This window comes from Nyctereutes procyonoides, unplaced genomic scaffold (genome assembly GCF_905146905.1).
Source record: "Nyctereutes procyonoides isolate TBG_1078 unplaced genomic scaffold, NYPRO_anot_genome, whole genome shotgun sequence".
NCBI lineage: Eukaryota > Metazoa > Chordata > Mammalia > Carnivora > Canidae > Nyctereutes > Nyctereutes procyonoides.
The window spans coordinates 14,183,383-14,206,696 of NW_026575141.1; the positions used below are offsets into that span (position 1 = coordinate 14,183,383).

A 23,314-nucleotide genomic window follows, 5' to 3' on the forward strand; every position below is an offset into this window, starting at 1 on the left:
AACACTTATGGAGAGCCTACTGTGTAACAGTGTAAATGCTCTGTAACAGTTAAGTCAGAAAGATCAGGTGCCTGTCCACATGGATCTTTCCATGTACTGTACTTCTTTTTAAGATATTTCCAGGAGAAATTTTGGAGCAGGTTTCTTTCATTTGGGGCAATCACAATATAGATACTGTATGCTCTGATATTTTTTCATTTTTTAATTTTGGTATATATAATATACATACCATACTCGACCATTTTTAAGTGTACAATTCATTGCCAATAAGTACTTTCACAAAGTACTGCACCAACACTACTATCCATTTCCAGAATTTTTTTCCATCATCCTAACAGAAAAACTCTATACCCATTAAATAATAACTCCCCAGTTTCCCTCCCCCTGGTCCCTGGTAATCTCTAGTCTACTTTTTGTGCCTCTGAATTTGCCAATTCTAGGTACCTCATCAAATGGAATCATACAACATTTATCCTTTTATGTTTGGTTAATTTCACTTAGCATGTTTTCAGGCTTCATCTCTGTTGTAGCAGGTACCAGAATTTCATTACTTTTTAATATATGCTTTGATATTTTTTTAGTGGAGGAGGAGCAGAGAGAATTTTAAGCAGGCTCCATACCCAGCGCGGAGCCCCGTGCTGGGCTTGATCTCACAACCCTAAGATCATGACCTGAGCCGAAATCAAGAGTCAAACACTTAACTGACTGAGCACCCAGGCGCCCCAATATATGCTTTGATATTTGTATGGAAAACACCAGAATTCCCTCTTCTTCCTTATATGATTTCACTAAATCAAGTTTTCATATGGATACCATAATAGATAGTTTAGAGATACTAAAACTAAAAGCTTGTGGAGAGGGGCAAGGAATGAGGAATAGAAATGCACTGAGGGATTGATCTATGGATATATTACATTTGCATTCTCTACATGGCCTGGTAATTGAGCATGGTAATTGAGCTACTTAGGTTTTGATGTCATTTCTTTGGTGATAGAAAGCAACAGTCAGCTGAAATATTCAGTGGAAGGCTGAACTGTGGCCTTTGTCAGTATTAACATTTGAATTGCACCCACTCTTCTTCAGTTCCCCTACTCTATCTGGTCATGTTGAGGTCCCCCTACAGAATTAAAGACTCTTAGAATTGGCAGGTTTTTAGCACTTGTGTTGTCTGATTGGCTCATCACCATCTGCTCAGCCAGTGGGAGAGTGAGACTTGACTCAGTCTCCTGATACCCTCTGCAAACCTTCCTTCACTGCCTACTGCTGTTTTCAATGGACAATCTAAAACCCCCATATATCTTCTGTGTTGGGCAGAGAAGAATAGGAGAGGAGAGTATAAGCTTTTTGCCATATTAAGTAGTTTTCCATTGGATGAGGTAAGCTTGGTTTCATCAATATAGCATTCTCTTTCTCCAGTTTCTTCTTGATACTGCTTAACTTAAATCCAGATGGTTTTTCTCATAGAGAATCTTTTTAGAAAGCCAAGTTAAGGCTTTCAGAGGTATTCATTTATCTGCCATCAACTGATTTGATGATTCTTAGATTGGATCAGTCTGCGGGTTATGTCCATGCTTTTACCATACTAATCAGGAAACACAAACATATATGGGAAAGGAAGATTGAACATGGCAGTGCCTAATGTCTGAGGCAGTCCATCTTCCCTATCAGCCTGTCCTTTTTTAATGATCTTAATGCTTCTGCCTGCCTTAACTACTTTGCTGTTTGACCTTGACTTTTGATATGAGGCTGATTTAGAATCAGGTTGATCAAAGGCATGTTAAGTTTAGGTGGTGGAATTAGTGAGGGATGAAGAGAGGATGGATCAGAAAATCTTAAACCAGAGAGGACTCACTTTGCTCAGCTTTAAAAGTGCTTTCTTTTGCATCAGGAGAAGAGAGAATGAGAGAAATGTTGCAGACCAGGTCAGCCTTTGCTTATTTTTCTCACAATATAAATCCTGGGAACATGTGAGGAGGACATCCCAGTGGTCAAGAGCTTGAGCTTTGTAGTCAGAGTCTTAGAATAAATTTTTCCCCCTCTGCCTACTCTCTTTGTCATCTAGGACATGCTACTTAATTCTTGTGTGCCTCAATTTAAATGTCTGAAAAATCAGAATAATTATCATACTCCTTGGTGTTGTTGTAGAGATTGAAAAAACTACTTATAAATCATTTTCATCATAGCTGTTATATAATAAGAGCTCTATAATAACCATCATCATTATCATTGTTATCTAAAAATCCTTAATTTCCATCTCTCTCTTCTGTCAACTTGAATTTATCCTGTCTAAGCTTTCTTTTCCAGTTTGTTTATTGAGCATATATGGGAATTTTTAGTTCTATTGTGTTTGAGGAGAATAAAAAGGGGATTTGAAAAAGTGCTCCAGTATTCCATTTATCATCTGGTAGGTTTTGGAAGGATAGCTGTTCTAGAAACTTCCTCTTCTGCCCAGCTGATACAAGTTTGCCCCAGTGGCTTATTCCTTAGCTAAATGAGATCTCTTGCTAAAATTCAAAGAGGACAGTGAAATGTTCCTGGAAGCACTGGGGCTTATTTTCAGGTGGCAGACAAGCAGCAGGATATGTGTATCCCACTGCTCTGCTCTATTCACCTTGACTCTCTCCGTTCAGATTCACTATTGACTTTACTCAGTCATAGAAAAGGTTTGACAGAACCAGTCCTCATGAAATCAGTGAGAACTCTATTATTAATGGATTGCCGTCAAATTTATTATTGCTGAAATTTTAGCTATTTACAAGAGATGGACCAGTTGTTAAAGCTGCATTGAAAAATATTTCCGTTTTCCCCCCAGAGATTCATTGTTCCCTGTATTTCTCTTCATAAGCTCTGTGTGGTTAGTGACCCATATAGGATTCTCTGAAAATTTTAAGAGCTTCAAAAGTCAATCCTATATTGAGTGATGCCCTATATTTTTCTGAATTCTTTGGTCAGGTTTGTATTTCCATTTATTTTATTAGAATAAAGACATTAAACTTTAAACTTTATAACATCATTCTTGACATTAGTCACTAAATTATTATTCAAGCATTAATAATACGTTCTAAATTTTATTAAAAAGATGGTTATTGTAGGTGAGGATATATAAGTTGTACTTATTTATATAGCCATCTGTTTCAGAGTAAAAAGATAGTGCACAATTTTATTTCTCTTTCAGGGAAGGAATTTAAAAATATTTATAATCTTTATTTTTAAATGCTGTTCATATGGTTACCAGGGGAAGGAAATTCAGGCCCTAATGGATCAGCCAGTACCTCCAGTAGTGTCTTTTTTTCAGTTTCCATTTTAAATGTTATTATGCCTCCTGGATGCTTGATCTTACATGAGGGACAGAACAGCGCGCTACAGATATTTGAAAGGTATAAACATGAAGGAAGAACTGGCCCAGTTTAGTACAAAGAAGCTATGGGTGGTGCAGTGAAATTCAGAAGAGAAGCAAAACAATTCAGAAGGCACCCGAGACTATCGTTTGCACAGCCTTTGAGACAAATGACAGTTTCTCTGGTCCTTGTGATGTTAACAAAACCAAAAACCAAAACCCAAAAAACCCTCAAACAGTAAGCATATACGTAGAAAGCATCCTGGACCATGTTCATGGTTTCATACAACTGTATCAGAGCTCAGCCTTATCCATGTATTATTAATACTTCTGGCATGGTAGACATTTTAAAATCGCTATAGGTGATATTAGTCCTTCTTGCTAGTTTATTTCACACCTCTGCATGGTGTGGCGTCCTTTGAAAATACTCTGGTTTTCCTTTCTCAGGTTAGGTAGGACTTAAGACAAAACAGAATAAAAAGAAAAGCTATATTTAAATCTGTAAATTCTGTGAGAGAGGGGGAAAAGGTTCTTATTTGCAGAAACAGACTTTCTTTTCTATAATAAGGGCTTTAAGGGAGTAGTGTCTTGATGAAGAAACTAGTTAGCCATGCGTTGTGAGCCGCTTGTGTAGCTTGAGTCTTCTGTTTTGTCAAGAATGGGTATTCCAGTTCCTCACTGCAGCTGTTAGAATTTTGTAGGTTGGAATAGGCTTTTGCTTTGTGGAATCTCAACAAAGCCACTCCCTTATTGCATGTGGGGATTCTTGTTTTACATAGCCCCTTTCTGAGCCCTCTGACTATAAATGGGAGGAGGTAGATACTATAGATGTCAATTCTAATCTTTCAACTCCCAACACTATATATTCATTTGGCCATGTGATATGAATGCTACACTCTTGACTCTTATCCATGATGGAATTTTAATCAGTGTATAATTATGGACATCAAGTGAGAGAAAATTCACCTTTCTTCTTCTTTCTCCTTTTGACCTTTTTTGGGATATATAGTATGTTTTTGGTGGAAACAGTGACAGAAAGCCACCCAGACTTCCACAGAATTGCCATGTCCTTCTATTCATGAAGAAGGGTTCCTGTCCCTTGTCCAGTGGGGTGGGACATATTCAGTTATGCCATGTAGGCAAAGGGCTTTTTATTTTCCTTCCAAGGGAGGACCTGTTTTAGGATACATGGTGCACTTTACAAGTATAAGTTCCTTTAAAAATATTGTTTCTAGATCCTAAAGTGACTTCTTTCTTTTTTTTTTTTTCTTTCAAAGTTACCAAATAAACTCTGGTGAATAAAGGGCAAAGCAAGATATTGGGTTCACATCTCCTTGGAATAATTTTGTGGTAATTTTTTTCCTCGATATGGTAGCCAGTGGCAAAACAATGCTTCTGTATTAGAAATGCATAAATCCACAAATTTCTACACAGGAAATAATGTTACATATGCTGTCGTAACACATGTGTATTCTTCTTCTACTTTTCACTTATTCTGATCGTATTGCTTCTAAAAAATGCATAAATATTTTGGGTATACCTTAATGGACTATTTTATTTCAGAATTATTTCAGAATATTTCAAAATTATGTTAAAGAATTATCTGAAATTGCCATGACCCTTTGTGGGAATTTTGTGTAAAAATGTTACCCAAGGAATATTGAAATGATCATCATTCATATGGTACCCAGAGTTTGAAATAAATTTTGCCTCTTAAACTCTTGACTTCTCACACAATCTAAATCCCTTATTTGGCCATACCAGCAGAATCTATTATATATGATTTAGAGCACTGCTCCTCAAACTTGAAACAGGTACTCCAGTCCCTTAAAGATAGTGTTTAAATGCAGGTTCTGACTCAGTAAGACTTGAGGGGGGGTGCTGAGATCTCAGGTGTTGCCAGTGCTGTTGGTCCATAACAGAAAGGTGTTAGAGAATATTCCAGATGAGATCCTGATTCCCAAAGATAGCTACATTAACAACAACAACAAAAAAACTATGTAGGCCATAGCAACCAACACAGAGGGCATTTTTACCCTTACCATATGTATTCATTAAATTTTGTGTTAATGTTTATCATTATTATTTGGGTGAAATAGAGGTCAGTAAATATAAGCATCTGTCTATGCGAACTTGTAAGTAACTGTATCATATATACCTAAAATCGAGTATAATTTTTAAAAAGATTTTATTTATATATTTAGAGAGAGCACATGTGTGTGCAAGCAGGGGGTAGGGCAGAGAGAGAGAGAGAGAGAGAGAGAGAGAGAGAGAGAGAACAGAACTCCCATTTCATGCTGATGCAGGACTCAGTGTGGGGCTTGATCCCATGACCCTGAGATCATGACCTGAGCGGAAACCAAGAGTCAACCACTCAACTGACTGAGCCACCCAGGTGCCCCTCGAGTATAATTAGAAGGGAAAGGGGCTAAATAAAATTATTTAAGCAACATATATTACAGTTTAAGCAAATATCACCTTAATTTAATATTTACTATTTCATAATAAAACTAGCAAGATAATCATCAAGCCTCTTAGTAGTAAGCATTGAAGCCCAGTAAGGATTGTAATAAAACTGTAGTCACTGAAGTGGCATAGAGGAATGTAGTGTCCTCAAGAATTCTCCATTCAACTGTGTCTGTTAGCCAGTGGATTCAGGATTTAAATGAAATTAGGTCAGATTCCAAAGAAACCAGTCAGTAGAAAAATAAGCATTTTCAAATTAAATCACAGTACTAGATGTTGAATTCTGGTGAGCAGGAACAGCTGGTGAAAGCCTTTTCATTGGAAAAGATCTGGCGTCAGAAGGTGCCTCATTGTTATGTAGGTAGGACTAATTTTTTTAAATAAAATATGTTTAGTTAAGGGGGAAGGCTCATATAAGGAAAACAGTTCATCTCTGAGTAAATATTAATAGAATGTCCATTTCATGCCATCTTTTGGGCTTTGGGGAACATTAAAGAATCAGAAGATAATTTCTGTGCTCAACATGTTTACAGTTTGGTCATAGAAATATAGTGAACTTATGAGAAATAGAGCAAAACAAAGACGTCCTCCCATCCCAATGGAATAAACCAAACACGTGAAAACAAATTCCACAGTGGCTTATAGGAAAGCATATAAGGCAGCATACATTTAAGTGACAAATCATGAAGTACAATGTACAAATATCCTAGTTCTTTCGCGAGGGCATTTTTGACATGTGACAGTGGCAGTGACATAAGGATGCACCTGGCATTTAGTAGACAGAACCAGGGTTGCCAAACATCCTATGATGTGACTGTAGAATCATGCTGCTCACAAATAATTTGTCAGCCAAAAGGCCTGGGTTACTACCATCATTGAGAAACAACGCTGGGATTTTGGAGTTAAGGAAGACCCACAGAGACCGGAGAGATCAGCAGGTATTTGTGGTGTGAACGTGTCTACCTTCTTTCTAAACCTAAAATCCTAAGGGAAATGGTATGTAAAAGGAAGCACAAGAAATAAATTTATGTGTCTGGCCTTATGTAGTTGATCTATTTAAAATCATTTACCAGCTGCAAATGGCTGCCTGGAGTTCATAATAGAACAGTCAAGCTGTAAAAGGTCTTAGGAGCTATTTACTCCAGCTGTATCATTATATAGATGATAAGACTGAGATTCAGAGAGTTTAAGTGATTGTCCTCAGTCACTTATGTGACTTACATGGGCAGGAGGCTTGCCTGGAAGTTAGCTAATATTCTGAAGGTGATTTTAGGCAAGATCTTGGTTCTGATAAAACCTAGCTATAAGTAAAAATAACACCCATGTGTATAGCCCTTTATGTACAAAGAGATAACACATCCAATATCTGTGTTCTGTGTAACCATTCACATTGCCACCTTTACACACACACACACACACACACACACACACACGCACACATGAGAAAAAGACTACAAAGAGAGGGAGCATATTTGTAGATCTTGTACGTTTAGGTTAGAGATGAAGGCAGCTGTCATGGTTTATAATGCCATTGGCATTAGAAATTCCTCCTACTCCACCCCCTACCCCCACCCCCACCAGAATACCTTGCCCACCACCTATGCACCCCTAGCTGAAATTCTTTTTAAAAGAAATGAAGCTTTTTATTCTATAATGCTTAATGTTCAAATAATTCTGGGAGAGGTTACATTCCGATTTTAAGTGTTCAAAAACTTGTAGATGACTGATGATGGGCTTTTTTATTGGGAGCATATTTTGAGAGGAGACACTGAGTAGGAGAAACCCATCAGACTCTCAGAGCGTGGCAGGGGAGGGGAAAAAACAAGAGTAAGAGTTGTTGTAGTATCAAGATTTTTGCCTATTTATATTTGCCAGTTTTGTATTGGGCCTGTCATGGATATTTCTTTCATGAACATCAGAGGACCATGATTTAGCTTACTGCCTGGCAGCATGCATATTTGCTATGGGTTAGTATAGAGTTCTTTAAGCCACTTTTTTCCTAGTGTCTGTCTTCATGAAGAGTGTGGGGTGAAGAAGTGGAGAAGATCACACCATGAATTCAGTAAAATGCTCATCACCAGAAAATGGTTGATTCAAAGGGACAATTTTCAGCCTGAATGAATTCACTTGAAATGGATGCCAGCCTTAACTGAATTAAGTTGTGCTCTTTCAAATCCATTGCTGTGAATTTGGTAGACAGTTGTCTGGAATTTACATAGCTCCAAGCTAAAATCATAGGTCAAACTGTGACTTTGAGCTCTAATACTATTTAAATTTCTAACAATTTTTACTGCGTTTTGAGTCTGCCAAGTAATGTACAGACCCCTGTTAATGATGAGTGACTCAAAATAATTGATTCAGATGAACACCCAAATATGTGGGTGCATCTCTAACCTTGTTTGAATTCTAGGTTCTATTGAATTTACTGGGAAAAAGAATAACAGAAGTTTATTTTGGTATTTGTGATGATTTCTTCTTTTTATCTGCCTTCAGGTACCACGAGACATCCCTGCTTATGTAAATTTTGTCACTTTAGTTTCCAAACAGCAGGAACAAAGCACAAAAATTCAGGCATAGAGAAGACCTAGCCTTATTCTTGTTAATATTGGCTTGTGTGTTATTTTCAGACAGCACTGATAGCACAGCTATTTCCTGTGATTGGCTTTGGGAATAGGTACCAAATGTGTTTTCTTTTGATTCTGTCATTTGCGAAAACCACTCTTAATCTATGTTAAAGCCCGTACTTTCCCTAAATTAGTCAAAAACCTTTGCTAGACCCTTCAAGTAGAGATTTGAAGAAGGTGTTCTTGGGGGGCTATAAAATAAATAGAAAACAGTCTTTGCCAATTGGAGGAGACAATCAAATTGTTGAGGTTTAAAATATCACAAAAAGAATAATTATAATTCAGGGTACACAAAATATTGGGGTAAACTAAGTGGTGAGTGGGATTTAATTACAAAGGCTTCTGAGCAAAAATAGTTTTTGAGAAGAGTTGTCTTTTAAATTGAAGAATAATTGACATATAATATTGTATTAGATTCAGGTGTATAATATAGTGATTTGATACTTATCTGTACTACGGAATGGTCATCACAATAGTCTAGTTACCATCTGTCACCATACAAAGTGGCTACAGTATTATTGACTGTATTCTTTATGCTGTATATCCCCAAGTCTTATTTATTTTATAACTGAAAGATTGTACCTCTTACTTACCTTTACCTATTTCACCCATTCCTCACCTCCTTCCCTTCTGACAACCACCAGTTTGTTTTTGTATCTATGGATCTGTTTCTGTTTCATTTGCTTGTTTTTTAGATCCCACATATAAGTGAAAACATACTGTGATTGTCTTTTTCTGCCTGAATTTTCACTTAGCATAGTATCTTCCTGGTCCACTCATGTTGTTGCAAATGGCAAGATTATGTTTTTTTTTTTTAATATGGCTAAGTAATATCCTGTGATATTTATATATACTATATGTATAAAACCTTTTTTATTCACTTATCTGTTGATGGACATTTAGGTTGCTTCCTCTCTTGGGTAAATAATGCTTTGACTTACATGGTGTCCAGATGTCTTTTCTGATTAATGTTTTTGTTTTCTTTGGATAAATACCTAGAAGTGGAATTGCTGGATCATATGATCTTTCCATTTTCAATTGTTTGAGGAACCTCAAAACTGTTTTCCATAGTGGCTTCACAAATTTACATTCCCATTAACAGTGCATGAGAGTTCCCTTTTCTACACATCCTCCCCAACACTTGTTATTTCTTGGCTTTTTTTTATAATAGCCATTCTGACAGGGCAAGGTGATATCTTATTGTGATTTTGATTTGCATTTCCCTTTTCATCTATCTGTAGGCCATGTGTAGTCTTCTTGGGAAAAGTGTTTATACAGGTCCTCTACTCATTTTTCATTCAGATTGTTTTTTTGATATTTAGTTATAGAAGTTCTATAAAGATCTATTTTGGATCTTAACCCCTTATAAGATATATCATTTACAAATATCTTCTCCTATTTAGTAAGTTGTCTTTTTGTTTGTTGATGGTTTCCTTCACTGTGTAATAGCTTTTTAGTTTGACACAGTCCCATTTGTTTCCACTTTTGTTCTTGCCTATGGAAACAGATTTGTTGCATTAACAAAACCAAGGAAAAAAAATCATATGATCATCACAGCAGCTGCAGGAAAAGCATTTGACAAAATTTAACACCCATTTAGGATAAAAACTCTCAACAAAGTGGGCATAGAGGGAATGTACGTCAACATAATAAAAGCCATACATGACAGACCCACAGTTACATTACACTCAATGGTAAAAGCTGAAAGCTTTTCCTTTAAGATCAGAAACAAGGATGCTCACTCTTGCCACTTTTATTTAACATAGTATTGGAAGTCCTGACTATAGCAGCTAGGCAAGAAAAAGAAATAAAACACATCCAGATTAGAAAGATAGAAGTAAAATTGTCACTATTTGCAGATAACATGATACTACATATAAAAAAAATCCTAGGGGGATCCCTGGGTGGCGCAGCAGTTTGGCGCCTGCCTTTGGCCCAGGGCGCGATCCTGGAGACCTGGGATCAAATCCCACGTCAGGCTCCTGCTTCTCCCTCTGCCTGTGTCTCTGCCTCTCTCTCTCTCTCCCTGTGTGACTATCATAAATAAATAAAAATTAAAAAAAAATAAAAATAAAATAAAATTAAAAAAATCCTAAATCCTCTACTAAAAATCTGTTAGAACTGATGAATTTATTAAACTTTAAGGATACAAAATTAATATTAACAGAAATGTGTGGTTTCTCTGTACACTGATAACTATAAGAAAGAGAATTTAAGGGGCAGCCCGGGTGGCTCAGCAGTTTAGTGCTGCCTTCGGCCCAGGGCGCGATCCTGGAGACCGGGGATCGAGCCCCACGTCGAGCTCCCTGCATGGACTGCTTCTCCCTCTGCCTATGTCTCTGCCTCTCTCCCTCTCTGTGTCTCTCATGAATAAATAAATAAAATTTTCTTTAAAAAAAAAAAAGAAAGAATTTAAGACAAGAGTCCCATTTACATTTGCATCAAAAAAGAATAAAATAGCTAGGAATAAGTTTAACGAAGGAGGTGAAAGACCTATAGTCTAAAAACAAGACATTGATGAAAGAAATTGAAGATTTCTTTCATCAAATAAATAGATATACTGTGCTCATGGATTGGAAGAATTCATATTATTAAAAATCTGTACTACTCAAAGCAATTTACAGAGTCAGCACAATTTCAAAATCCCAATGACACTTTTCACAGTACTGGAATAAATAATACTAAAATTTGTATAAGACCATAAAGGGCCCCAAATAGCCAAAACCATCTTGAGAAAGAAGAACAAAGCTGGAGATTTCAAACTCTACTACACAGCTATAGTAATTAAGGCAGTATGGTACTGGCATAAAAATAGACATATAGATCAATGAAACAGAATAAAGAGCCCAGAAATAAACCCACATTTCTATGGTCTATTAGTCTATGACAACTGGAGGTAAGGATATACCATAGGAAAAAGACCGTCTGTTTAATAAATGGTGCTGGGAAAACAAGACAGCTACATGAAAATAGAGTCTTGAACAATATGGTAGGAACGTGACTTGTATGGGAGGAAGGAGGTAGGTGTGCCTTAGGCAGAGGGCACTAACAAACTATGTGTAAGGAAAGCTGATGGCATCCCAGGGTCTTCTGTGCCTGAAACATCTACAGTTATGGCCTTTGTATTTGGATAAGTGCCTATGTTCTTAAAAAAATATATAGCTAATAAGTATAATTTTGAAAAGCAGTTTGTCTCAGTCCAATTAAGCATTGACTACTGACAATTAAATTTCCTTAATTTTGAATACTAATTTAGTATGATTATTTTAACATATTTCAGACACCTTAAAGAAAACAAGTACAAATATGATTATTGCAAATTATATTACTATGCTTACACTCATCCTATTTAAAACACCAACATTGTGGGTTTAATTAATTTTATTTATGTGTCTTTTATACCTTCCTAGGGTTATAATTTACTTATTTAAATTATTTCCAGAGGTTTCAGTAACATTTTTTAAATCTTCTTGGGGTTGTGTAATCTTTAGAGATCCACAAACAAAAACAATGCCTTTTCAGAATAGCTGGGCTTAGAGGTTCTGAGCTGTTGACTGTTGGGTCTCCGTTGCTTTTTCCAAAGTGATTCAGATCTGCGTCACTGGTTAGCAGTCAGTTGAGTTTTCTTTTTAAGGGTTAAATTTCTCTTAGTTATTAAAATTTAACTCATTTCCAAAAAACGCCTCTGCTCCCTGTTTTCACATAAGTTTTCCTTGCAATTTGGTGTCTTCCTGGACATGTTCTTTGTAAAGCATTGCTTAGGCAACATTGCATATTCTTTATTTAGTCTGTTATTGTGTTAGATTGACCTGCCCTGTTAAGAGCATTCCCTGTTGCTGCTCTTCCTATGCTTGTGCTGCTGGTACAGTTCCGACTTTTGCTAGCACTAGTTGCCTTCCTCTTTTCTTAATGCAGTCCATGTATTAAAACCAACCATATCCTATTCCATTCATGCCTCTTTTATTTTATAACTGCCTTTTGCCCTTTATACTAGCTTTGCTTTTTTGAAGTCATAATGGTCTTTCAGTAATTCCCCTTGTTTCATTTAACCGTAGTTTTATTTTCCTGGTAATGCCCAAATACATAATAACAATTTGGCTGTTAGGAATCCCTGTAGGCAGACTTCTTTGTTCCCTTCTTGCATTGCCCCTGACATTTGTGAAAGGATCCTAGTTTTCTGGTAACAGCTGGATATTTCACAGCTGTTTTGTGTTTCCTGTCCTGTGAACTGGAATCAGATTACCTTCCAAGGATTCCTCTTTTTTCATAGTGGAGAATTGGAACATAGACCAAAATCTGGGCACTAGGGTACACATGAAAGTAATGCATCAAAGAGCTACTGTTTGGTGTTTGGAAGAATCTGTCTTTTTGAGGTTATGGATTCCCATTGATTTTTTTCTGTTTGACATATCATGCTTCTGTCCTTCAGTTTTGTTAAAATACCAGATTTTATGTGTCTTCAAGACTTTCTACTGCACTGACCATAAGCATTTTGTTGTGGGAAGGAAGGATGTTTATGTAGATTGCTGAGTTTGATAGAAGGAATCAGATGAAGACTTGGGTGTTGGGGAGTAGCACAGTGTATAATTTGACTTCTAGAACCCTCTTTCATTGCTAGGACTCCAGTGTACTTGCTCATCTCTTTATGTGCCCTGGGTTCTTCAATAATTTTATTCTTTGAGCTGCCAGAAATTGCAGCTTTCTGTGGGGGAATGAGTAGTACTATTCTTACTTCATCTTGCCTGCATCTTTCTCTGGGCCCAAGCCCTTTTGTCTTCTTTTTTGGAGTCTGCCTGGTGAGTTGTCTGACAAGCTGGTTCCCTCTTATCTTCATAAAGGCCCTAGATTCTTCTTTCTGTTCTGCTCGTGGTTAGCAGAGCTGGCGAGATCGTGTTTAAGCCGTTTGTCCCAAATATTGGAAACTTGAAACTTTTCCAGAACAGTCATTGTGTCCTGTATGGAAAATTCAAGTATAGATTACTTTCCTGGATGAAGATACATGTACAGAGTGGGTGCTGATAATGGTACTATTCATGTAAACCTCAGGAAAATTGGAGACCAGCATTAATTGTGTGTAACCTTAATTATGTAGAGCTGTGTTTGTGGGCTGATGGAGTTACACTGTGCAGAAAACTAGCAATATTTGGCCATTTAAATTGATAATGGTCACAAGACTTGTCACTTACTTTTTCCTGGATCTGATACAGTATATCAAATTCAGAAAGTGTTGTCTGCAACAAGTTCCTAAGAACATTCTACGCAAATGTCAAAGTACTTAAAGCAATTTCAGTAAAGTGAGTGTATTAGTTTTCTACTGCCTATTACCACAAACTCACCAGCTTATTAGCTCAGTTTCTGTGAAGTCCGGGCACGGCACAGCTGGTTTCTCTACCCTTGGACTCACTCGAAATCAAGATGTTAGGCGTGGTTGTGGTTCTTACCTGGGACTCAGGATCCTCTTAATTATCTCACTAGTTGTTGGCAGAAGTAATTTTCTCATGGTTGTAACAGGACCATTGTCCCCATGTTCCTGCCAGCTTGGCCGATGAGCACTCTCAGCTCTAAGAGGCTGCCTCGCAGTGCTGTACCGTGGAGCCCTGTTTCAGTTCACAGCATGAAATGTTTGCTTCTGCCAGGCTACCCAGATCACATCTCTCTTTTTCTTCCTGAGACTAGCTGAAGTAAACTCTCTGCTTTTAAAGAGCTCACCTGATTAGGTCAGGCCCACTCAGGATAATCTCCCATTTGCCACATGATAGAATGTAATTATGGGAGTGATATCTCATCACTTTCACACTCAAAGGGGAGGGGATTATTCAAAGGCAAGAGACATTGCTTTAGGATATAGTCATGAGCAGAGCTGTCTTCCAAAGGTGAGGGACATTCCGTGTCACTTTAGAATTCTATCACAATGAGCTGCTGGTTAAAAAAAATCTTTTATGCATCAATATGTATGTTTATTATTCTTGTGTCGAGACTGCTGTCTTCTTGACAATAGCTTTTGGACGGTAAATTTTTCAGCGCTTTGGGCCTGTTGGCAACAGCAAGAAGACTACTTATTTGAATGAACTTTCTTACATCTGATATATATTAATTTGGCAGAACCTTACTGAGCTTTATTGTGGGCCAGGTGCTGAGCAAGGCACCGCAGGAGAAGGGTGCAATAGTGTGGACAGTGGTCTTACCTGCATGGAGCTGGATAAGATTCTGGGTCTAGTGTGGTCTGTTTCTAGAGTACCTGGGAAGCATGGTCCCCTGCAAACCACTGTGGGTACTGATACGTTTGAAAATTATCATGAGTTAGGAACTGACCAGCAAGAAATATGTTGTGAACATAGCAAATAAAATCACAACCGTAGACATGCATATTTCCATATAACTATACTATTTCCAAGAAGTTTATGTTAGTGATAGTTTTCTACTTATGTTTTCTTGTTTGTTAGTAGAGGACAAAAATGATAAATGTGAAATGCTTAAGAATGTTTGTAGGGAACTGTTTTAAGTTTAAGAAATTTTGTTGAAATACTTTTTCCCTTGAAAATTAGGAAAAGGCTGCCACTCTTCTGTCTTAATGCTAGAATACTGTAGAGAACCTGGTGTTCCACTGTGCACAGCTCACACTGGTTTCTGCAATTATCCATAAATGTGCCATAGTCAGATCTATGAAATGAGAGGCTACCTGACTGAACATATAAATGTAGGACACTTCACATAAAGCACGAGGAGAGACCTAAGGCCCTACTTTGCAGTACATTCCATAGCAATTTCTCTTAAATTGCAGAGATTCAGAGAATTTATCAAAACCTCCAGTTAGAGAATCTCTGTCTCCTAAACTTAACACATAACCTGTGAGTCTTAGTTTTGCCAGCCAATCCGTTAGCACAAAGAACAGCAAATGAAAGGTTTTTGGAAGTTTATGTGGCTTCATGAACTTGTTCAGAATGAAGTTCATTTTTTCAGCTTCAGTGGTACCTTTACAGCCCTTCTTTCTTCTGCTGACATGTTGAAGTGACATTTGTCCTTTAGCCTTTGCTAATATTTTTGCTGTGGCTCTGTTAGTATACATGTGTTACAAATTTATACTGCCTAGTGAAATTTCCCCCATATATCTAGAAAAAAATTTTCACATATATTTTCCTATAAATATAGAAAAATCCCAATATTTTATCTGATAAAATATGTTTTACTAAGATAGTTCTAAGGCTTTGCATAAAAAATAGAATAGAGGGTTAAGTGGAATGTAGAGTTAGCTCCACAGTCTCCTTTGCAAAACTACAAGATTTTCCTGTGGCACTATGCTTCCTGGTGCTATTTTCAAGGATAGAGTTGTAGTGTTTCCCATTAGCCATGTATTAATTCAATCCACATTTACATCTTTTTATATTATCATTTTATATACATTTATTACCTTGTTTGATTTATATGTACATATGTAAATCTCCTTTTAAATTAAGAAACTAGTAACATTTTATGGCTGAAACACAGAGATTAACTTCTTTCTGAAAGTGTCACAATAAATTGAAAGACCCATGAATTGGTTTCTTTCTTTCTTTCTTTCTTTTCTTTCTTTCTTTCTCTTTCTTTCTTTCTTTCTTCTCTTTCTTTCTTTCTTTCTAGGTTTTACTTCTTTCAGCCATGTTTTGTAGTCCTTTGTATAGATCTTGCACATATATGGTCAGAATTATTGCTAAATATTTTGTATTGTTCAAAGCTGTTGTAAATTGTTTTTTATTTATTTTTTGCTAAATTGTTTTTTAAATTTTAATTTCTGATTGTTGATAGTATCTAGAAATATAAATGCTTTTGTTTGTATATTGATCTTTTATCTTGCACCCTTGATAAACTTATTAATTCTTGGGAGATTTTTTTCTGTAGATTTTATTGAATTTTCTACATAGATGATATCTTCTGTGAATAAAGTTGGCTTTACTTCTTCCTTTCCAATGTGGATGCTTATTATTTCTTTCTCCTGCTTTGTGGCATCATCTAGAACTTATAACACAATGAATACTAAATTAGTGGTTAGAGTGGACATCCTTGATTTGTTCCTGTTCATAGGAGAAAGGTATTTAGTTTCTCACCACTAACTTTTATGTCACTCTACTTTTTTTGTAGATGCCTTTTAACCGCTTGAGGAAACTTTTTTTTTTAAGTTTTTATTTTCGTTTCAGTTAGTTAAAATAAAATGTTATATTAGTTTCAAGTGTACAATATAGTAATTCAGCACTTCTATACATCACCCTGTGCTCATCAGGAGAAGTGCCCTCCTTAATCCCCATCACCTATCTCACCCCCCCAACTCCCCACCCACTTCCCCTCTGGTAAAATCAGTTTGTTTTGTACAGTTAATAGTCTGTTATTTGTTTGATTTCTCTCTCTCTCTCTCTTTTTTATTGCTTGTTTCTTAAATTCCACATATGCGTGAAATCATAAAGTATTTGTCTTTCTTTGATTTTGCTGAGTGTTTTACTCTCTAGCTCTAGCCATGTATTTGCAAATGACATGATTTCATTCTTTTTATGGCTGAATAATATTCTATTGTATGTATGTGTATATACCACATCTTCTGTATCCATTTATCTATCAGTGGACACTTGGGCTGCTTCCATATCTTGGCTATTGTAAATAGTGCTGCTATAAACATAGGAATGCATGCATCCCTTTGAACTAGTGTTTTTGTAATCTTTGGGTAATTACAACAGCAGTGTGATTGCTGGATTATAAAGTATTTCTCTTTTAACTTTTTGAGGAACCTCCATGCTGTTTACCATAGCTGCTTCACTAGTTTGCATTTCCACCAACAGTGCACAAGTGTTTCTCCACATCTCACCAACACTCATTTCTTGTTTTATTAATTTCAGCCATAAAAATAGCCATTTTTATTTTTTAATTGATTGAATTTTTATCATAAATGGGTACGGATTTTATCAGATGTTTTTTCTGAGTCTATTGAGATGATCCTATGATTAAAAATATCTGTATATCAGTTATTTATTGTCACATAATAGATTACCCCAAATGTTAATATCTTGAAACAGCAAACATTATTTATCTCACATTTTCTGTGGTTCTAGAATTCAGGTACTCCTTAGCTGAGTACCGCTGGCTCAGGGTCTCTCATGAAGTTTTGGTCAAGCATTATGCTGGGCTGTGGTTGTCCTTGAAAGCACAGATCACATTGGTGTTTTCAGGCCTCAGTCTTTCTGCACATGTGTCTCTTGACAAGGCTGCCTCATGACATAGCAGCTGACCTTCTTTAGGGCTAAGTAATCTAAGAGAGAGGGAGAGAGGAAGAGTACCAATACAGAAGCCACAGTTATTTTATAATTATTTCTTTGAAATGAAATCCTGTGATTTCTGCCATATTCTATTTGTTGAAGACAAGTCAGAAAGTATAGCCCACATTCAAGATCTGGGGACTAAGTAGGAGTATTAATACCTGGAAGTAGCCATCACTAGGAACCATTTTAGAGATTATTAATCTCTAAATGGTTTAATAAACCATTGCTTATTAAAATGGCAAACTACACATTTTGTGTGTGTGTGTGTTTTTAGAGAGAGAGAGAGAGAGAGAGAGCACATTCGTGTTTGGGGATAGGTAGAGGAGCAGAGGAAGAGGGAGAGAGGATCTCAAGCAGGCTACATGCCTAGGACAGAGCCCAACATGAGGTTTGATCTCACAACCCTGAGCCTAAATCAAGAGTCAGATGCTTAACCAACTGAGCAACTGAGGTGCCCCTAAAATGGCAACCTACACATTTTCAAATATTAAGCCTATCTTGCCTTACTGGAAGTAATTCTACTTTTTCATGATTTATTATCCTTTTTATATACTACTAGATTAAGTTTATTAAAAGTGTGCCAGTCCAGTGACTTTTAGTTCTAGATTCATGAGAGAAATCAATCTGTCATTTTCTTGTAATATTTTTGTCTGGTTTTAGGGTTGAAATGATGCTGGTTACATATAATAAGTTGAGAGGTATTCTTGCCTCTTTAATTTTTTTTGGAGTTTCTGTAGAATTGGTGTTCCTTCTTCCTGAATGTATGGTTTACTTTGCCAATAGTGCTGCCTACCCTGGCTTTTTCTTTGTGGCAAGGTTTTTGGCTATAAATGTGATTTCTTTAATAGACATAGACTTATCTGTTTCTTCTGGAGTGAACTTTGGTAGTTTTTGTCCTTCAAGGAATTTGTTTCTTCCAAGTTGCTGAATTTATTGGCATAAACTTGTTCGTAATATCTGTAGAGTCTGTAGTGATATCACCTTTCCAATTTCTGATATTGGCAGTATTTGTTTTTTACCTTTGGTCCTTATCAGTCTGGCTAGAGGTTGATTTATTCATTTTTTAAAAAAATCTTCTCTGAGGGACGCCTGGGTGGCTTAGTGGTTGGGTGCCTGCATTCAGCTCAGGTCGTGATCCCGGAATCTGGGATCAAGTCCTGCATTGGGCTCCCAGTGAGGAACCTGCTTCTCCCTCTGACTATGTCTCTGCCTCTCTCTCTCAGTCTGTGTCTCTCATGAATAAATAAATAAATCTTAAAAAAAAAATCTTCTCTGAAAACAAACTGGATTTTGGTTTCATTGATTTTCTTTATAGCTTTTGATTTTCTATTTCATGTATTTACACCCTGATATTTATTATTTTCATTCTTATTTTGAGTTTCACCTGCTCTTCTTTTTCTGGCATTTTAAGGTGTAATCACAGTGCTTTGAGATCTTTTGTTTTTTCTATATCTGCATTCAGTACTATTAATTTTCTACAGTTGAAGTACTAGTTTTCCTACATTCTGCCATTTTGATTTTTTAAATTTCATTTAGTTCAAGATACTTTTTTTTTAAAAAAGATTTTATTTATTCATGAGAGACAGAGAGAGAGAGAGAGAGAGAGAGAGGGGAGAGGAGAGGGAGAGGCAGAGACACAGGCAGAGGGAGAAGCTGGCTCCCTGTGGGGAGCCTGATGTGGGACTTGATCCTGGGTCTCCAGGATCAGGCCCTGGGCAGAAGGCAGGCGCTAAACTGCTGAGCCACCCAGGGAGCCCTCAAGATACTTTTTTAATTCTCCTTTTGTATTATTTAGTTTCTGAGTATTTACTGTTATACTTATCTTTTAAATCCCTTCTGGCTCCTTTTTAAGATATTCTCTTTATCCTGTTTTAAGCAATTTGATTTTGATGTGCTTTCTTGTTTTTTTCTTTGTATTTCTTATGCTTGAGGTTTGTTGACTTCTCAGGCCCATGTGTTTATACATTATTATAATCTACTTACTTCAATGATGTGGGTGGTTTCACATCCACATCACACCTATTGCGTCTTGCTTTCACATCCTTAAGAAGAAAACATAAATTCTTAAAATTATTGAGTGCATCTCACCTACCTGTGATAAATTGTTCGTTTTTGATCATGGGTAGAGGAATTGGCCTTGTCTTTTCAGGGCATGTTCAATAGTATTGTGGTTTGCTAAAAATGTTTGATGATTATCCTTGTCATTTGACTTAATTAAAATTCAGCCTGTGCTTTACTCTTAGGACAGAGCTGATGCTTAAGATTTAAATAAACTTTTTTTTGGTTTGTTTAAAAATTTTTAAGAAAGGGCATAATTCAATTATATGTGCTCTCCTAGTTCAGTGATTTTAAAAAATTACATTATCAGACATGTTTATTATTTAATTCAAACAATACGGGGTATATAAAAATTAGTAATCTTACCCTCGACCAATCCAATTCCACGTGTCTGGAAGTACCTTATGTTAACAGGTTGGTATGTTTTCTTGTATTGCTTCCACTGTGCTCATACATACACATACAAATGTTTATGTCTGTGTTTGTATCTGTGTGTCTGTATATATCTGTATCTATATCCATTCATACACATAGCTACATGTATTCCTCATGTGGAATCATCCTGTATGTAATACACAGATACTTTATTTTAACAATATGGGATATTCTTCTGTTTCCCTGCTTTTAAAAATGAAGATATGGAAACTTAACAGCAAGAAAGAAAAAAAAACTTTAAAAGCAATTTCAGAATTATTTTTTCTCTTGAGAGAACAATAAAGTTTACCTAGCTTCGTAGACAAGCTAGAGGCCATAAAATTATTTAATCAAAACTACAAAATCTCCAGATTATAGGAAGAATGAAAGGTTTTGAACATAGAATAGAGAACAGTGGGGCAAAAGTCAGAGACTAAAATAAAATCAGAGTGGGGCAGGCATGGCAAGAGAATGAGGGAAGTTGGGAAGCAGGTAGGGACCTTGTGGATTTTGAAATGAGTGTTATTTGGTGTTTCTTTTTTACAGTATTATTTCTTTGCATCCATTAGTTTTGGTATTAGAAAAAACACTGTTTTCAATTTTTAAACATCTATAACCATTAACATTTATTTTATTTGCTTTTTTAAAAAGATTTTAGGGCAACCCCGGTGGCTTAGTGGTTTAGTGCCACCTTCAGCCCGGGGCGTGATCCTGGAGACCTGGGATCCTGCATGGAGCCTGCTTCTCCCTCTGCCTGTGTCTCTGCCTCTCTCTCCTTCTATATCTCTCATGAATAAATAAATAAAAATAAAAAAAATAAAAAGATTTTATTTAATTGACAGAGCACAGTCAGGGGGAGTGGCAGAGGGAGAGGGAGAGGCTAGCTCCCCACTGAGCAGGGAGACCAATGCGATGCAGGGCTCAATCCCAGGACCCTGAGATCATGACCTGAGGCGAAAGCAGATGCTCAACCGACTGAGCCACCCAGGTGCCTCCATTAGCTCTTTTATGTGCTCAAGTTTTGTATTCCAGTTTGGAGATGAACTTAGTAGGATGGGACAGATTTACTTTTGAAAAACATAGTGATCTTCTTCTCTAGCTATGTTAGCTGCTTCCATGGTGACCCGTCAGTTAAAATGCCCATCTGATTTAGCTCAACTGATTTTTTGAAAATTATTATTGTTAAGTCAAGTCGTCCAACTTCCTAATGATTTAGAGTAATCCCACATGCAGGCAAATGGTTAAAACATGTGATGGATTTCAAGAACCCCCTTAGAGCACTGATAGCCTAAACCTTAAGCTTCCCCTTTTACAGACAGCATTTTAGTGACTGCCCTAAATGATTAGAAGTGGAATAATTATGAGGAATTTTTTCAGATTGGGATTTAAGCTGGTATAGTTTTTAGAATGTGGACTTTCTGGGTATTTCCTGAAATGGAAATTAGCAAACTTTCTCGAATAATAAGTCATGTGTTTAATGATACTAAAGTTTCAGTTGAAAGTTCTGAATTTCTTTCACTCTTGCTTTTTTCTCTAGATATGTGTCACAAAGATGTCTACACGGAACTGCCAGGGAATGGACTCAGTGATCAAACCCCTGGACACAATTCCTGAGGATAAAAAAGTCAGGGTTCAGAGGACACAGAGCACTTTTGACCCATTTGAGAAACCAGCTAATCAAGTAAAGAGGGTGCATTCTGAGAACAATGCTTGCATTAACTTTAAGTCCTCCTCCACTGGCAAAGAGTCTCCGAAAGTCAGGCGGCACTCCAGCCCCAGCTCGGTAAGTGCAGTCAGTCCTCTTTATCAGTGGGGGAGCAGAGGAAGTATCTCTCTTACAGTCATGGCCTGCTGTGCTGGAAGAGGGCAAGTGGCTTTATCAGGTCATTATTATGCACTCTCTCTCAGGGTGGTTTAGTGTTTTGGAGGAAAGAGAGCACAATCTATATACAGACTCTTTATTCATAAGTACCCAGCAAACAAATGAGAAGTGATTCAACTTATTTTTGGAAAAATCTTTTTCCCCCCCTAGTTGTTTAGAGATTTTATAATTAAAGATCCTTTGATATTTCAAACCCCTAGAAAGGATGTTGAACTTTACTGTTTTTGTGGGCAATAAAGATAGTTTTGAGTTTGGCAAATTCACAAAGATTGTCATTTCATAGTAAATGTTCAAATTTGTTCACTTGTCTTATTCCAGTTTGTTTTCAGTGTACATGTTTTAGAATTTAAGAGCTAGATGTTGAAATTGATCTTCTTAAAGAGAAATCCTGTTCATCATAATGAAATTTTCTTACTAATGATAGATTAAGGCAAGTGCCTTTTGACCTAAGGAGATATAAAGTTCTGAGGTGAATGCTGCTTTTTGACTGTAAAATTTTTACTGAAACTTACATATCCAAAACCAGCCTGAATTTAACTTGTAAAAACCCTTATGATTTTTTAAAGTTAATTTTCAGATTTAACTTACACTTAAGAACTTTTTGAGTAGATATTCTATAAGTTTTAAAAGGTAAGAGGAGAATGCTAAGAGAATTTTGATTCTATCATTTTGCTAAGAAACATGCCATTTTACAGATATTAAATATTAAGTTTGATGAGGGCAAAGCAGAGCCAGAAATGTCAACTGCAAGAAGAATATTGACACTTCAATTCAGTTAAACTATATGGCACTGCACATGTCTTGTCACATTTTGTCTTAATGAAGCTGAAATAAATATTATCAATGCAGCATTTGTGAGAAGCATCGATGATCTGTTTTTTCTTTTTCCCCCCAAACTGACCCCATAATCTTGTCTATGCATGCAAAGTAGTGTCCATCTAGGTCACAGATATATCACTGAACTCCTGGGAGAACGTTTAGATTTAGTAGCATTTAGAAGAAATGAAACAAGTTGTTGAGAATGATTAAGCCTATGTTATGGAAAGAGAATTATATATATTTTACTATATAATTATATATCAACCTATAAATGATATATAGAAGTTGGCATTTTCAGATATTGCAATGAGGCATACTTATACTAAAAATTATTTACCATTTATCTGAAATATAAATTTATAGTTGTCCTGTCCTGCATTTTATCTGCAATACTAGTTATAATCTGCTGGTACATAACTTCTTTTGTTGATCA

At 36.5% G+C, this 23,314-nt stretch overlaps 1 protein-coding gene across 3 annotated transcripts in view; it reads left to right on the forward strand.

Moving 5' to 3' along the window:
• The window catches only part of CDK14 (cyclin dependent kinase 14), a 564,290-nt gene that overhangs the window by 115,228 nt on the left and 425,748 nt on the right, over positions 1-23,314 (forward strand). For 2 of the 3 annotated variants that reach the window (XM_055307507.1, XM_055307506.1), the window contains exon 3: positions 21,718-21,963. The exons of the other annotated variant lie outside the window; for it this stretch is intronic. In XM_055307507.1, the coding sequence (XP_055163482.1) occupies positions 21,718-21,963 (246 nt within the window). The remainder of the gene's footprint in view (positions 1-21,717; positions 21,964-23,314) is intronic. 3 annotated transcript variants of the gene reach the window in all.